The sequence below is a fragment of the Anomaloglossus baeobatrachus genome, chromosome 2, assembly GCF_048569485.1.
Source record: "Anomaloglossus baeobatrachus isolate aAnoBae1 chromosome 2, aAnoBae1.hap1, whole genome shotgun sequence".
Lineage (NCBI taxonomy): Eukaryota > Metazoa > Chordata > Amphibia > Anura > Aromobatidae > Anomaloglossus > Anomaloglossus baeobatrachus.
Window position 1 is genome coordinate 663,510,095 of NC_134354.1, and position 17,475 is coordinate 663,527,569.

The 17,475-nt window shown below is 42.7% G+C and overlaps 1 protein-coding gene across 1 annotated transcript in view; it reads left to right on the forward strand.

Moving 5' to 3' along the window:
• Positions 1-15,500, forward strand: part of PIP4K2C (phosphatidylinositol-5-phosphate 4-kinase type 2 gamma) — a 121,323-nt gene extending 105,823 nt beyond the window's left edge. The window contains exons 8-10 of the mRNA XM_075337083.1: positions 5,851-6,100; positions 6,564-6,667; positions 12,950-15,500. Of these exons, the coding sequence (XP_075193198.1) occupies positions 5,851-6,100; positions 6,564-6,667; positions 12,950-13,030 (435 nt within the window). The 3' untranslated portion in view covers positions 13,031-15,500. The remainder of the gene's footprint in view (positions 1-5,850; positions 6,101-6,563; positions 6,668-12,949) is intronic.
• Positions 15,501-17,475: the final 1,975 nt, after the last annotated feature.

Genomic DNA, 17,475 nt, shown 5'->3' on the forward strand with positions numbered 1-17,475 from the left:
CTACCTCTTTATTACATTCCAGAGGTTTTCAATGGGGTTCAGGTCTGGAGATTGGGCTGGCTATGACAGGGTTTTGATGTGGTGGTCCTTCATCCACACATTGATTGACCTAGCTGTGTGGCATGGCACATTGTCCTGCTGGAAAAACCAGTCCTCAGAGTTGGGGAACATTACTTGAGCAAAAAGAAGCAACTGTTTTTCCAGGATAACCTTGTATGTGGCTTGATTCTTACATCCCATCCTTTGCAAAGTTTAATCTGCCCAATTTCTCAGCTTTGCCCAACACCTGGTCGTCTAATGGTTAGATGGAGACATGGAGAGGCATACATTCCGCAGTGTCTTGCACCCACTGTGAAATTTGGTGGAGGATCGGTGATGATCTGGGGATGCTTCAGCAAGGCTGGAATTGGGCAGATTAAACTTTGCGAAGGACGTATGAATCAAGCCGCATACAAGGTTATCCTGGAAAAACAGTTGCTTCTCTCTGCTCAGACAATGTTACCCACTCTGAGGACTGTTTTTTCCAGCAAGACAATGTGCCATGCCACAAAGCTAGGTCAATCAATGTGTGGATGAAGTACCACCACATCAAAAGCCTGTCATGGCCAGCCCAATCTCCAGACCTGAAGCCCATTGAAAACCTCTGTAATGTAATCAAGAGCAGGGTGGATTGATTTAAATCACGCCGATTTAAATCATGATTTAAATCACGATTTAAATCAAAAGATTTTTTTCTATTTAAATCGGATCGATTTAAATCATGATTTTAATCATGATTTAAATCACTGATTTAAATCCAAAAGGTTTTTTTTTAATATAAATCACGATTTAAAATGAGAAGTGAGAGCAGTGTGCATGTGCGCCCATAGTTACACGGACGAAACTAGGGGCAACGATCTAACGCCAGGGTGAGGGGGGGACCCCAAAGTAAGTAAAAATCTTTTTTGTTTTACTATATGGCAATAGGTAGGTGTTTAAAAGCAGCATGTCTTAATTGTATAAACTATTAATAGCCTCCACATTTTGTTCATACTGCCCCTTTAATTCCACACTTCTAGCTTGGTTTCAGTTTTGGTTTAGTTTCTTTTTCCCTGCATTCAGTTGACATGCCCAAACTTGTTGGATAGTCAGCAGTACTTGGCTCAGGCTGTAGTAACATCAGCAGTGCTTGGCTCAGGCTGTAGTAACAATCAAACTTCATAAGTGATCTGTGTGAGCCATGGCAGCAGGTCGTAAGAGAGACCCTATTTGGGTTCATTTTGTTGAGATGCCAGCAGCAGATCTTGGAAAGAAAGGTGCAAGAGCAAAGTGCAAATACTGTCAAAAGGATATCCAAGGACTTGTTTGCCGTTTGAAATCACATTATGAAAACTGCAACCAGAAGGGAAATGAAGATGTTGATAGTGATACAACTAATGTCAATGAACCCCCACAGCTTCTTATGCACCAGGAGCCTAGTACTAGTGGTAAGTCTGGCAAGTAATTTACAACCTATTTTTTTAACAGACATTTTACTGGGATGGTTAAAGTCTATGAAAAGAAAAATTTCTAGCACTGGTAGTTCTGGAGTATAGAATTTAAATTTATGTTAAGGCAATATTTCACAGAAAATTAACGCTAAAGGACATGTGCACCTTTTATTTTTTTAAGGTGCACATGTCCCCCCCCCCCCCCCCCCCCGCAGCGCTCTTACCTCCGATCCCCGCAGCGCTGAGATCCGTGGCTTCGTTTTGACCGTCCGCCTCCCGTCCTCCGGTTGCGGCCTACTCGCAGTGATCCAGCGGCGTGACGTCAGCGGGCCGCACGCTCCATTGAAATGAATGGAGGCGCGGACGGGCAGAACGAAGCCACGGATCCCCACAGCGCTGACATCGGAGGTAAGAGAGCTGCGGGGGGAGGACATGTGCACACTGTGACTGGCTGCACCTTAAAAAATAAAGGTGCACATGTCCTTTAAGTAAAAATAAAGTGTGTATACGCTTATTTTTTTTTATTGTAGGCTGCAATTCAGTTTTGAAGTCTGCCAAATTGACCATTTTAAAAAAAAAAAAACATTTTTAAAACTTTTGTGACATAATTTTTTTCAGTTGCTGAGGCTCTGATATTAGTTACCAGTATTACAGCAACCTCACCGGAAAACTTGAGTAGCATAACTTTTGAGACAGCCCTTATAGGACGAGGACCATTACATTGTTCAAAAAGTTTGTTTCAATATTTTCGTTATATTTCTTCAAATACGCAGTCGATTTATATTTTTAATTTCTGTGCTTTCAGGGTCAAATATGGCTTGTGCTGCACATGACAATCAATATCTGGGTACAACTTCAACAAAGCAGCCCAAAAAAAAACTTTGCGTGCAACAAAGTGTAGAAAAATTCATCTTAAAGACTACGACGAGCCAGAAAGAACATTTTGATGAATTAATTGCTAAATTCATATTTGCAACCAATTCTTCTTTCCGACTAGTTGAGCACCCATTGTTTGTACAAATGATCGAAGAAATTAGACCAGGCTACAAACCACCAAGTAGATTTGATATCTCAGGAAAACATCTTCAGGCTGTATACGACATAGAAAGAGCGGCTTGTACAAAATATTTGAAAGACAAGGTTGTTAACATGAGCTTAGATGGTTGGAGCAACATCCACAACGACCCCATAATTTGCACTTGTGTCACAACAGAAGATGGTGAAACTTACCTTACAGACACAATCGACACATCTGGAAATTCACATACTGCTGAATATTTACTTGAAATTGCTAAGAACTCAATTCACCAATGCCAAGAACAGTTTGGATGTAAAGTAAGGAGCTTAGTTACTGATAACGCAAGCAATGTGGCAAAAATGCGAGCGGAACTGGCACAGGATGACACAAATGTCATTACATACGGTTGTTCTGCCCATTTGTTGCATCTTTTGGCAAAAGACCTGCATATTTTGGGTGTCAAGGAACATGTTGTAGAAATTGTTAAATATTTCCGCAATAATCATTTTGCACATGCAACCTACAAGGAAATGGGAGGACTGAAGTTGGTTCTACCACAAGATGTTAGATGGAATACCTTGGCTGACTGCTTGGAACTGTTTATTAACAACTGGTTAAAATTACTGTCCATTTGCGAAACACATCGGGATAAAATTGATGCTAATATACGAAGCAAAGTATTAAATCTTGGTGTGAAGAGAAATGCCGAGGACCTTTTGGAAAGGTTAAAGCCAATATCGATTGCGTTGGATAAAATGCAGAAAGATACTGCAACCATAGCTGATGCCACAGAAGTTTGGAAAGATTTAGAAGGTTCTCTAGATCTCTTGAACCTCTCAAACAATGTAAAGGTTGCAATACAGCACCGCAAGGACCAAGCATTAAAAGAAGAACACTATTTAGCCAATATCTTGCATCCCATCTACAGAGGGAAAAAATGATCTGAGGCGGAAATCAACTCTGCAATGGAGTGGCTCGCCAATACTAACCATGACATTGTGGCAACTGTGCTGAAATTGAAGTGTGAATCTGCACCATTTCAAAAATACATGTTTGCAGATAACGTCGTTAATGAACTAAAACCACTGGACTGGTGGAAGTCGCAATCACTTGTTCTTCCAGCAAAGATAATAAATCTAGCTACTCAGCTACTGACTGCATCGGCTTCATCCGCAGGAGTAGAGAGATTGTTTTCTTCATTTGGTTTTGTGCACACAACAGTCCGAAACCGCTTAGGAACTGCTAAAGCAGGACAACTGGTTTTCCTATTAAAAGTCCTAAATAAACAGTAGGCTTAAAGGACTGATGTATTCACTGAAGATGTTTGCTTACTTCAAACGTTAGAGATAGGCTATTGTTAAAAAGTACTTACTCTCTGTAGTTCAATTCTGAGTGTTTAATAGTGCAAATAAAAATTATTAGGTTTCATAATCAACTGTTTTAATATTTTTATTTGTGTAAAACAATTAGATTTGCAAAAAGACAAAGTTTTGCTTGTGTACAACTTGATTAAAAAATCTGATTTAAATCAAATGATTTAAATCAAATGATTTAAATCAAAAAAATCTGATTTTTTTGATTTTTTTTTTTTAAAAAAATCATGATTTTTATCCACCCTGATCAAGAGTAAGATGGATAGTCACAAGCCATCAAAGAACTGCTTAAATGTTTGCACCAGGCGTGGCATAAGGTCACCCAAAAGCAGTGTGAAAGACTGGTGGAAAGCATGCCAAGACGCATGAAAGCCATGATTAAAAATCATGGTTATTCCACAAAATAATGATTTCTGCACGCTTCCGGAGTTAAAACATTATTAGTATTGTTGTTTCTAAATGATTATGAACTTGTTTTCTTTGCTTTCAGACCTCAAATAATTTAATGCATTGTTTTGTCACTTTGACAATTTTTTCAGGAAGTAAATGCAAAATGTATTGCTTGGAAATTCGGAGACATGTTGTCAGTAGTTTATAGAATAAAAAAACAATTTTACATTTTACTCAAATATACCTATAAAAGAGAGAATCTGGAAAAACTGACAATTTTGCAGTGGTCTCTTAAATTTTGCCAGAGCTGTATATGTATCTATCTCTGTCATAAGATTTTTGGGTGCTTCATATTTTTTTTGTTTTTTTTGTATGTACCTACTGGATTAGTAATAGAGGTGTCTTGATGCGCCAAGGCTGGCAAGAAGATCCGAGGACAAGCCCCAGAATTAATGAATCCTATGTGATGTGCCACTTCTGGGGCAGCTGGGGGCTGGTATTTTTAGGCTGGGCAAAGTCCCAATAACCATGGACCTTACCAGCCTGATATCAGCCCGCAGCTGTCTGTTTTACCTTTTAAGCCGTGTCATTATTTGAATTATATATTTATTAGGTTAAACCAGGCTAAACAGTGTTTAGCCTGGATTAATCTAATAACTAAAGGCAACATGGGATCCCCCCTATTTTTGATAACCAGCCATTTGATAAATTTATTAATGTATATAGCGTCATTAATTCAACAGCGCTATCAGTATGACTTTGGAGTCAGGGAGGAAACCAGAGAACCCAGCGGAAAGCCATTCAAACACAGGGAGAACAAGGAGTCCTTGCAGATGTGCTTGGTGGGATTTGAACCCAGGACCCTAGTGCCACATGAAAGACACTGAAGGGTGCAAGTGTATAATATGTAGGTGGTTGGGAATGTGACATGACCACGAACATTAAGTACAAGAAGTCATGAAAAAAGTGTCAATCCCTGAGATCTTGAAGCTTTCGAGTTATTGCCTCGGAAAATGACGCTGGTCAGATTTGAAAAATGAGGTGTCACGGGGTCCTTCTCCAATATCACATAATCAACAGAGCGAGAGAGGAGTGAATAATCCAAAGAACGTTTTGTTTTGTTTTTTCCAAGCAAATCAGAAGGTCCATAAAATAATCCACCACACGAACCGTAAAATCGTCCAGTAATGGGACAAATGTCCCGGTGATGTGTCACAATCTTCCAGGGAAATTGAGGTTTCTCAAGGTCTCTCTGGGGTGCAGGCTGCAGCCTCAGATTCTCCCACAGAGGATAAATCTTACTCCTACTCTCTTGTCCTCCTCAGCCTGACTGAATCCTCCCCTAGGTAAGCAGAGAGGTTAGGTGGATTCCAGGCCCCCCTCCCCCAGACATAGGGACAGAAGCACTGCAGGGGGGGATTAACCTGCAGACAGGACAATGTACACAAGGCAACACTCCCAACATCTGAACATACACAATCCACCATCACATGAGGCTTGGTCATTTAATGTACAAAGTGGCTCTGTTCTTAAGAGGTTAATGTGGTAGAATCACTTACATTCCAAGGTAATATTGACTTCCTTGCTTTTTGTATTCTAGTTTCTGGTGCAGTTAAAGATCATGGACTATAGTCTTTTGCTGGGAATTCATGATGTACTTCGTGCAGAGCAAGAAGAGGAAGAGGAGATTGAGGAGGAAGATGCTGAAAATGAGGGAACAATTCACACAACAGTTGGTTCCTATGGGACCTCTCCGGAAGGAATAGCCGGCTACTTAAACTCCCATAAACCTTTAGGACCTGGAGAATTTGAGCCAGGCATCGATGTTTATGCCATCAAAAGCTCTGAGTGTACGGTATACGTTTTTTATTTTGCTCTATATAATGTCTTAAAAAGGTTGTCCAGCAATAAAAGTCCATGAGTTTGTATTTCAAATGTATATTAATCAAGGTCATGCACTTTAAATCTGAAAGTTGTACTGATAGCCTGATAATAGACCCCCAGTAGAGCTTCCGTTGTCATTTTAACACCTGCAGAAAGCTTTATAGTGCACCCCCCACCCCTTCTTCCTAGTGTTGCGAAGCCATTCCCTTTCTGTCTCCCCGACACAGCTGTGATGGAGAAGGGTAACTTATCTAATGGAGGTCCAGTTTTCCAAATCCTCATATGTTAGCTTGTCCTAATAATGTATGCTTGCAAAACAACTCAAGGATTTTTTCTCTGGGTAAAAAAGTTCCATTTCACTCCTATTTTTTTGTGAACTTTTTAGCTTTTTCAAAAACCCATGAGTCATTTTTTTTGTCTTTTATTTAGGCGCTCCACAAAAAGAAGTCTATTTCATGGGTCTGATTGACATCTTTACACAGTACGATGCAAAGAAGAAAGCCGCTCATGCAGCCAAAACAGTGAAGCATGGGGTAATGATGTGGCCTTCATTAGTGAATCTGTGTACTTGATGGTATCCCAGAACATGTGTTCTCTGCCCAATTTGGTCCATTCTGACATTCTGATTAACATTGTTTTTTTGATCTTTTGCATGTTTTGCAGACAGGGTTTGCATGCAGTGTCTACTAAATGCAATGGGGAAAATTAGTACCGTGTTTTTCGAAAAAAAAAAAATGATCGCCATACTTTTTTTTTTTTTTTTTTTTTTTTTTTTTTTTTGCCTCGAAAAAGCGTTAAGGCTAATTTTCGGGCAGGTCTTATTTTTGGGGAAACATGGTTGGGAGTACTTTACCCCCAAAAAGCAGTCACCCCCCCCCCCCCCTTCCCTTCCTTCCCAGGAGAATAATACTCACCAGACCCCGGGCATCTACGTCGTGCCAAGGTCCCTCTGCAATCATCGGCGGGCGCTTCAAACAGGTATGCGGCATGCCGTCGTCCTCTGCTTCTGGCTGACACACACACACACGCATCAGATTGCTGACGCATCAGATCGCTGGCGCAATCACAAATCGGATCGCACACTCACCACATCCGTTGTTACGCTTTGCTTCCGGCCAGCAGGGGAAGATGGGATGCATTGCAGTGGAATGCATGGCGGACTCTGGTGGAACGCATCGAGGTGTTCCACCGCACTGCGTCCCAGGATTCTCTGCTGGCCAGACGCAATCTGTATCACCCTATGTGTTGAGTGTGTGTGCTATCCGATTGTTTGTGTGGGTGTGCATTCCGCTGCAGATCCTCATATTTGGCGTCTGGTGAGTATGATTGCGGGGTTTTCTTTTTCTCTTTTGGGGGGTGTTTGCTTTCTTTAATAAAGTATCCTGCAGCATTCTTTAACTTTTTTAGCTGCATGGACACTTCATTATTTAACCGCGACAAGGGCTTATTTTCGGGGTAGGGCTTATATTTAAGCCTTGCTCCAAAAATTCCTGCTAGGGCTTATTTTTGGGGGATGTGTTTTTTTTGTTTTTTGTCTTTTAAACACTGTATAAAACTAGTGGAAATAGGGGGGAAAAAGGTGCGGTTCGGCATCAAAACCATCAAATTACAGTTAATATTTTAAGGGCATTATGTTACCTGATTGGTTACTGCGACAGCGGCTGTACCGTTCCTTTTCTTAACCCCTTCACGACCGCGGGCAGTAAAATTACGTCCTATTTTAACGTGACTTAACGACCAGGGACGGAATTTTACGGCCTAAACTTCATTTGATTGCCGTGGCCATAGCAACGGCTTTTAAATGATGTCCCCTGCTGTTTCTTACAGCAGGGGACCTTTGGTTGACCCCAGGGGGGGCGGCATCGCCACCCCCTATCGACGATCGATGTGATTGGCTGTTCAACTCTGAACCGCCAACCACATCGTTCGCACTAATTTCGGCAAAAATAATGCCGGAAATAGTGCGATACTGTGAGATCCAGCTATGAGATGCCGCAGCTGCTGCAGCATATCATAGGTGGACCTCAAACATGTCGCCCCCAGCCCCTGCAGCACTGATTGGAGCGATCGTGCTATGACGCGCAATCGCTCCAATCAGTGTGCAGTGGGGCGGTCTGATCTGCCGGTGGCCGCCCTCCCCAGGCCTGTGCTGGCCTGCGAGCCCTCCCCCCAACATGTCTGCAGCGTGCAGTGGCTGGTACTTGTGATACCACGCCACCGCTGCTGCCGCCGTAGCTGAGGTCACCGCTCCTGCTGCACGTGAGTACTGTGCTCACCTTGCAGCCCGTGCGCGCTCCCGTGGTGCCCCTGCGCGCTCACGTGTTAGCCCCTGCCCGTGCCCCCCTGCGATCTGCCCCCCCCGACATCCCGATCTGCTCCCCCCCCCTTTCCCCGACATCCCGATCTGCTCCCCCCGTGATCTGACTGCCTCCCCCATTATCTCTATTCTGCTTCTGCAGCTCCCTCTCCGGTCTCCCCCCTCTGCTCTCCCCCTCCCCCTCTGCTCTTCCCCCCCCCCCCCCCCGCTCCTACCTCCCCCCTCCCCCTCTGCTCTCCCCCGACGTCCTCTTACCTGTCTTCACCGGCCCGATCACATCTGCCTCCATCGCTGGGTCCTTCCTGGGCATTCTGCTGATCTGCCTGCTGCTCCTGTAAAGCTGTCCATTTCTCTGCCATCTGTTCCTCTGCAGCTCTTCTGGTCAGTGATCCTCTGGGTACTGTGAGTATAACTTTTTTTTTTTTTTCTGTATCCCCTGTCCATTTTTACACCTCATCTGTCCGTGCATCCCGCTGAGCGCTGATCAGGGATGCAGATAACGTATCTGCATCCCTGCTCAATTTTTGGCGGGACTTTTTTACGTATCCCCGACGCTTTTTGTATCGCATCCGACCGTGCGTCCTGCGGCGGCCGATCAGTGCACTGCGTCTGTGCGTTTGAAAAGTCAAATGGCGCTCCTCTTCTGAGCCCCGCCATTTGCCAAAACAATTACTTTCCACCACATGTGAGGTATCTACGTACTCAGGAAAAATTGCACAATACGTTTTATGGTGCATTTTTTCCTGATAGCCTTGTGAAAAAAAAAGCTACCTAGTTGAAGCAACCGTTTTGTGGTAAAAAAACAATTTTTTCTTTTCACGGCTCAACGCTATAAACTTCTGTGAAGCCCCCAGGTGTTCAAAGTGCTCACCAAACATCTAGAAAAATTATTTGAGGGCTCTAGTTTCCAAAATGGGGTCACTTGTGGGGAAGCTCCATTGTTTAGGCAACTCAGGGGGTCTTCAAACCCGACATGGCGTCCGCTAATGAGTGCAGCTAATTGTGCGTTCAAAAATTCAAATGGCGCTCCTTCCCTTCCGAGCTCTGCCGTGCGCCAAAACAATTGATTTTTACCACATATGGGGTATCGGCGTACTCAGGAGAACATGCACAATAAATTGTAGGGTGCACTTTCTCTTTTCTCCCTTGTAAAAATGAAAATTTTATGGCTAAAGTAACATTTTTGTGTTAAAAAGTAAAATTTTCATTTTTTCCTTCCACATTGCTTTGGTTCCTGTGAAGCACCTAAAGGGTTAATAAACTTATTGGATGTGGTTTTGAGCAGTGTGAGGGGTGCAGTTTTTAGAATGGGGTCACTTTTGGGTATTTTCTGTCACCTCGGCCTCTCAAAGTCACTTCAAATGTGATGTGGTCCCTAAAAAAAATTCTTTTGTAAATTTTGTTGGAAAAATGAGAAATTGCTGATGACCTTTGACCCGTTCTAACTTCCTAACGAAAAAAAAATTTGTTTCGAAAATTGCGCTGATGTAAAGTAGACATGTGGGAAATGTTATTTAGTAACTATTTTGTGTGACATATTTCTCAGATTTATGGGCATATATTTTCAAAGTTTGAAAATTGCGAAATTTTCGCAAAATTTCCACAAATAAACGCAAAAAATATCGGCCTAAATTTACCACTGACATGAAGTACAATATGTCACGAAAAAACAATCTCAGAATCGCCAGGATCCGTTGAAGCGTTCCAGAGTTATAACCTGTCAAAGTGACACTGGTCAGAATTGCAAAAAATGGCCCGGTCATTAGGGTGTTTTAGTGGCCGGTGGTGAAGGGGTTAATCAACTTTATTCCTCTTTGGAACCTCCAGTCATAAAGGTGTGCCAACATGGCTTCAGTTACCAGTCAGTATACAGTGATCTGAGGCTGTAACCGTGATCTGGCACGTTGACATTGCAGAGATGGCATGGTCAATGTGCCGGTACATGGTTACAGCCTCCGCTCACTGTATACTGACTGGTGACTGAAGCCGCACCAGCACACCTGCATTGAGGTTGCCTAGAGGAAGAGGAATCAATTTAAAACAGTATTAAAGTACAGATTAACTCTATCGGAGGTTAGTAGCATTTGGGGACATGACAGGTTCCTTTTAAGTTTAAATAGTGTAAGTATAAAAGCCATTGTGGCGTAGGACCTGCACTAGGGACTTAGATACCAGTAGTTGTGTCTCTTCTTCTATAATAGTAAATAAAAAGGTATGGTTTAGGGCAAACGCCATATTTATGAAGCACTTGTCGCTTTATCCAATACTTATGAATATTAGAAAAAGGGAGTGAGATTGAAACATTGACGTATGTGACTCGCGTAAGAAAAAGGTTTGCCATGATCCCAATTAGAAAAACGTCTGAAAACAAAAAAATGGTATTTCAGCAGGGTAGATACTGGTTCATTGTTAACAGGTGTTCTAAAAATTATCTCTAATAAATATCTAAATAAATGGTGTTAACAACTGTACCATCAGATCTTCTATTAAACATTAGTCAGTTGGTCATTTTCATCAGTAAGTCAACAAACACCGCTGTTTGTACATTGCTGCTATTGTTTGATTGTCCAGCCTAAAGGCCCTGTCACACTAAGCAACATCGCTAGCAACATCGCTGGTAACGAACAACTTTTGTGACGTTGCTAGCGATGTTGCTGTGTGTGACATCCAGCAACAACCTGGCCCCTGCTGTGAGGTCGTTGGTTGTTGCTGAATGTCCTGGGCCATTTTTTAGTTGTTGCTGTCCTGCTGTGAAGCACAGATCGCTGTGTGTGACAGCGAGACAGCAACAACTAATGTGCAGTGAGCAGGGAGCCAGCTTCTGCTGAGGCTGGTAACCAATGTAAACATCGGGTAACCAAGAAGCCCTGTCCTTGGTTACCCGATATTTACCTTTGATACCAGCCTCCTCAGCTCTCACGCTGCCTGTGCTGCCGGCTCCAGCTCTGTGCACATGTAGCTGCAGCACACATCAGGTAATTAACCCGATGTGTGCTGTAACTAGGAGAGCAAGGAGCCAGCACTAAGCAGTGTGCGCTGCTCCCTGCTCTGTGCACATTTAGCTGCAGCACACATCAGGCAATTAACCCGATGTGTGCTGTAACTAGGAGAGCAAGGAGCCAGCGCTAAGCATTGTGCGCTGCTCCCTGCTCTGTGCACATTTAGCTGCAGCACACATCGGGTTAATTAACCTGATGTGTGCTGTAACTAGGAGACTGGGGGCTGGTCACTGGTTGCTGGTGAGCTCACCAGCAACTCGTGTAGCCACGCTCCAGCGATCCCTGCCAGGTCAGGTTGCTGGTGGGATCGCTGGAGCGTCGCAGTGTGACAGCTCACCAGCAACCTCCTAGCAACTTACCAGCGATCCCTATCGTTGTTGGGATCGCTGGTAAGTTGCTTAGTGTGACTGGACCTTAAAGCTGGTCTACAGCAGAACAAACCAAAGTGCCATTTCTCTCCATTCATAGTATTGCCAAGCACAGAACAGTGCATGTGCATTTGTGCCGTCCTAAAGGTAACCTGTCAGGTCCTGAATGCACTCAGACCCATGAGCAGTTCTGGCTGCGTATTGTTGATCCCTGCCGAACCATCCCTGTATACACTAGCATAGATAAAGTGATCTTTATAAAAAAGTATTTCTAAAGCTCTTTTACCATATGCTAATGAGCTTGGGGACTAGTCCCAAGAGTGTTACTTCCATTTCTAGTCAGCCCCATTAGCATGTTAGTACGCTCCTGTGGATGTGCTAACATACTAATGAATGCGCAGCGTCAGAGGATGATCTCACTCACCTCTCCGCTGCCATCGCCGCCCGACGCTGGATTCCGGCTAAGTGTGGATGACCGAAACTCCAGGGTCATGCGCATTGAGCTGAAATCCAGCATCGGGTGGCGATGGCAGCGGAGAGGTGAGTGAGATCATCCTCGGACGCTGCGCTTTCATTAGCATGTCCACAGGAATGTACTAACATGCTAATGGGGTTGACTAGAAAGGGAAGCAACGGCCGGGGGACTAGTCCCTGAGCTCATTGGCATACGATAAAAGATCTTTAGAAATACTCTTTCTAAAGATCTCTATCTATGCTAGTGTATACAGGGACAATTAGGCAGGGATTAGCAATATACACCCAGAACGGCTCGTGGCTCTGGATGCATATTGCACCCGACAGATTCCGTTTAAGTGCCCAGGAGGAGTTTACACAGCAGAGTTCCCAAGAAACAGATGAGCCCGACTACAGAGTAGACACAGTTATGGGCATTACAGAGGGTTGGAAAAATCTCTCATAAAATCAAGTTTTAAATCTATAGCCGTATAAAAAGTGGAGTGTTTACTGAAGCCCATTGTCTGTTTTGCTGTGACATCCTGTGACTGTGTACGCCACCCGTTTGCACTACAGCATATTTCACTTCAACCCTTGGTCCTCTTCTTTTGGACTTGCATGCATTTTTTTTTGTTGCCTTTGTAATATATTTTACAAGTTTTGTTTTTTCTTTTCTAGGCCGGTGCTGAGATTTCTACTGTGCATCCTGATCAGTATGGAAAGCGATTTTTGGAGTTTGTCACAAACATCTTTGCATAAAATATCAAACTAGACTTTCTCATGTGGATTTATTGGTCTGACTAAATTGAGCCCGGAAGCCTCATCTCAGAGCTGACCTCAAATTTTGATGGTGTTCAAGGGGCTTAGTAGATGTTAGTTACTGGGGTAAAATACCTGTAAATCAGTAAGTGAGGAGCAAGAACATATGAAATGCTGGCAGATAAAGTATTTTCACACTTCCGTTACATTACCACCTTTTTTTGGAAGCAGGCAGCCATGTGCGTCATATGAATCGGTTATTTTTCTACATGTTATATCCATTTTCTTATGTTTGGAGTGAGTGCCACATATATAACCAAATGAGGGTCCATGTTTGGAGACATTACAGTATAATGGGAGGTAGTTTCTACCTCTCTGATTTTATTCAGTTTGCTTTGGGTTAGCGCTTACTTTTTCCTTCTTCCCTCTGCCGAAAACACTCTTTATGTTTTTCAAAGAAATAAAAACGGGAGCTGGGTCAAAAATCCACCTGTATACACACCATTAGCTTCTGTAAATGTGCCTATAGTTTTCATTTTTTCTATATGCCCGTGCACTGGGGTTTGGTATACGGAAAAATAATTTTTCTCTGCCTTTTATAGGCTCTTAGTTCTTACCATTGTTTATATAGATGTATACATTCATATTTCATAATTTATATTTGTGTGCCTATTTTGGGTTCATTACTTGGAGCTGACTTATCGTGCTGTATTTTAGAGGATAAAAACATATATTTATACTGAATCTGGTTCTTGTATTTAAGACTGAAGAATGGTTTGTCCTTTGTGTTGAAATATTTCGTTTATAGGCCAAGATTTCACCCTGGAAGGTTTTTTTAGCCGATACTACTAAAGGCTGAGGCTACACAGCAGCTTTGGATATTCAATATGAACGTCACATCCAAAGATTTTTAATTAAAGTCGGAAAAACACAGAAATCTCCAAAAATGTATATCTATTGCATGTAAATTTTACCACCGTAGACCTCAATGCAATTAGAGGGTAACTGCGATCTGAGAATTCAGAGCCAGATTGCAATGTCTTTTAGCAGCCATATTAGGCCGGATACACACATCCGGCTTTTCACCGGTTTGACTGATACGGCCACGCCAGTACAGTGTATACAGTACACTGGCAGCGCAACAAGCGCCAGTCAAATGCGGTCATGTGACTGGAGCATGTGACCCGGAAGTTGCGGTGCTTACACTGTATTGTATCATACTGTACTGGCGTGCGCCGCATCCGTCAAACCGGATATGTGTACCCGGCCTTACACCTATCTAAACTATTCGGCCCTAACTTTAAAGTTCACTCTTGGCACCTGTTGTTTTTACGCAAGTTATCTTCTTGCGAAAATGCTTTACCAACCCTAATATATATTGGATTATGCGCCATGGATACAGTCTATACACCCCTCGGCTCCTGGCAGTAAATGTGTATACAAGGGAAGTGGTTGTCTCAGGTATAATAATATAATTTCACTGAATCCGAGCAAAGATTAAAAATGGCTGCCTTAATAAACCTGGGATAATATAGCAAAGTGTACTTACCTTTTTATGATACAATAGGAAATATAGGAAGAGCGCATTATAGAAGGTGCATCTCAGGATTTCCTTTTTTTTTAAGCACCCAAGTGGATGGACAACTCGCAGTACATGAACAATACATTGCTATATGGATCCCTTCTAGTGAGCATGCTTTGTTGAATATACCAGTAGTACTTTATACAAGGTATGGGACTGTATGAGATTAAATACTACTAAAACGGAAGGCATTCTCCTTGTTATGAAAATATAACAATCTTGGGATTGTTAGATCTAAATATATAAAATGTAGATGTGACAAGAAAATGGATTTAAATTGCATTTCTATTGTCATATCTACATTTTCCATTTTTATTTCTTTTTTTGAGGCAAAGGACAGATTTGTCTTGTTCTTTTTGTTCAATGAAAAAAAAGCTAAAAATTAAACATTTGGACTAAGTTACAGGCATTGAGTCCCTACTTTTAGGTTTACCCTTTGCAATACCTTTTTGCCTCTGTTGCCTGAATTTTACCTTTCCAATTTTCTTGCAAGACTTCCAACATGATTCACTGCACCATAAAAAATGTCTACAGGTTTGCAGTTTGTTTAATGCCAATCTTACTATTTTCTCTATAAGTGCCTTATGCTGTTATGAAAGTAGTTACTGTTCTTCTTTACAAATATATACATTTGTGCAATTAAACCACAACACTAAAACTGGAACAAAATGTTGTATTTCAATTTTTTTTAAGTTCAAAAGTACATTTTGCGGTTTGTTCTCGTGTTTTTGTTTGGGTTTGTGGTGTTTTGGTTTTTTTTCTTTTTTAGTTTTCTTTTAGTTGTTCTTAAGAGTGTGCGGACAGCCTGATGGATACTTTTATACTGTTGTCAGAATCTGTACAAACTGTGTTGAAAAGTGGAATAAACTCATCACTATTTTCCCATTATTCCTTGCATAGTTGCATAAATTAAAAGTACAGAGTCCAACAGTTGCTCAATAATTGATAATTTTGGAGGGAAATTTAAGGTATGTTAAAGAAAAATATAAACACATTTTTTTTTTCTTTTTTACTTCCATTTTTTTTTTTTGAGCTGAACTGAAAGATCTAAGACTATTTCTATGTACAAATTTTCGCTCAAATATTGTTCACAAATTTGTGTTAGTGAGCACTTCTCCTTTGCCAAGATAATCCATCCACACCACAGGTGTGGCATATTAAGATGCTGATTAGATTTTGGTTCCGGTGCCGATATGTGAGGACACAAGAAGTACAGGCATAGCTCCTGATAGCCCCCACCTAAAAAAAAAACAAAACAACAAAAAAAAAACAGAAAAGCTGTGCAGGTCTAACTAAGGGCCGTTTCACACTTCCGGCTTTTCGCCGGATCGGCGCACTCGAGTACAGTGTGATACAGTACAATGGCAGCGCGACAAGCTCTGGTCACATGCTGTCATGTGACCGGAGCATGTGACCCGGAAGTTGCCGCGCTGCCATTGTACTGTATCACACTGTACTGGAGTGCGTTGGATCCGGCGAAAATCCGGATGTGTGAAACGGCCCTAACCTACCCACACAGAACCGGAGAATCAGCAGCTCTGGTGTATAGAGCAATACCTTGTGAAAAGTGTCAGGAAGAGTAACAAAGTCCCAGGTCAAGGAGAGCAGGTGTGAGATTCTCCTTCCACCATGGTGCCTGACGCTGCAGAAAGAGCAGAGGTAGAGGTGAAGCCAGCATCAGGAGACTAAAGGCCACTTTACACGCTACGACATCGCTAGCTATAGCTAGCGATGTTGTGCGCGATAGCACCTGCCCCCGTCGCTCGTGCGACATTTGGTGCTCGCTGCCGTAGCGAACATTATCGCTACGGCAGCGTCACACGCACATACCTGGTCAGCGACGTCGCTGTGACCGCTGAACAATCCTATCGACGTCACTGCAGCGTCACTAAGCGGCCGGCCAATAGAAGTGGAGGGGCGGAGATGAGCGGGACGTAACATCCCACTCACCTTCTTCCTTCCGCATTGCCGGTGGACGCAGGTAAGGAGATGTTCGTCGCTCACGCGGTGTCACACATAGCAATGTGTGATGCCCCAGGAACGACGAACAACATCGTACCGGTGGCAGCAGCGATATTAAGGAAATGAACGACGTGTCAGCGATCACCGTTTTGGAAGGATTTTATGATCGATGATCGTCGCTCATTAGTGTTACACGCTGCGATGTCGCTACCAGCGCCGGATGTGCGTCACTAACGGCGAGACCCCGACGATAAATCTGTAGCTATGTCGCAGCGTGTAAAGTACCCCTTAGGGTATGTGCGTATGTTGTGTTCTGCTTTTTATTTGTCACTCCAGCATTTCAAATGCAGAATGGATGCGTTCTGGATGCTTGCTCTTCCACAGACAAAGGGAAAAGCATCCAAAATGCACAAAATTAGTGACATGTTTTTTAGAACGCATTGATTTTTGTCAAAAATTTGGCATCCAAAACGCTGCGTTTCAAAACGCAACGTGCGCATGGAATTTGCAAATTGTCATAGACTTTGCTGGGGACGCAGAACGCATGCGTTTACGCTGCAGTTAAAAACTATGCGTAAACGCATGAAGAAAACGCAATCTGCGCACACAGCCTTAGGCAAAAATGACACAAGACCAGGTTATCAACTATAAGCAACTGGCCAGTGAGGTCGCAACTCATTTAGCCCAAGATGTAAAAAGCACACTGACCGCAATGTTGCAATTCTCGCTTGTTGCAGTAGAAAAAACTTTGTTCAGCCTCTGAGAACCTGTAGCCATGGGTTTCTTTTTGTTTTTTCTTTTTTTAACAATGTGTATCAGATATGGTGGACACAGTACGATCACTGGAGGGGAAGATAAGTAATCTAACTAAAGGCCCTGTCACACACAACGAGATCGCGAA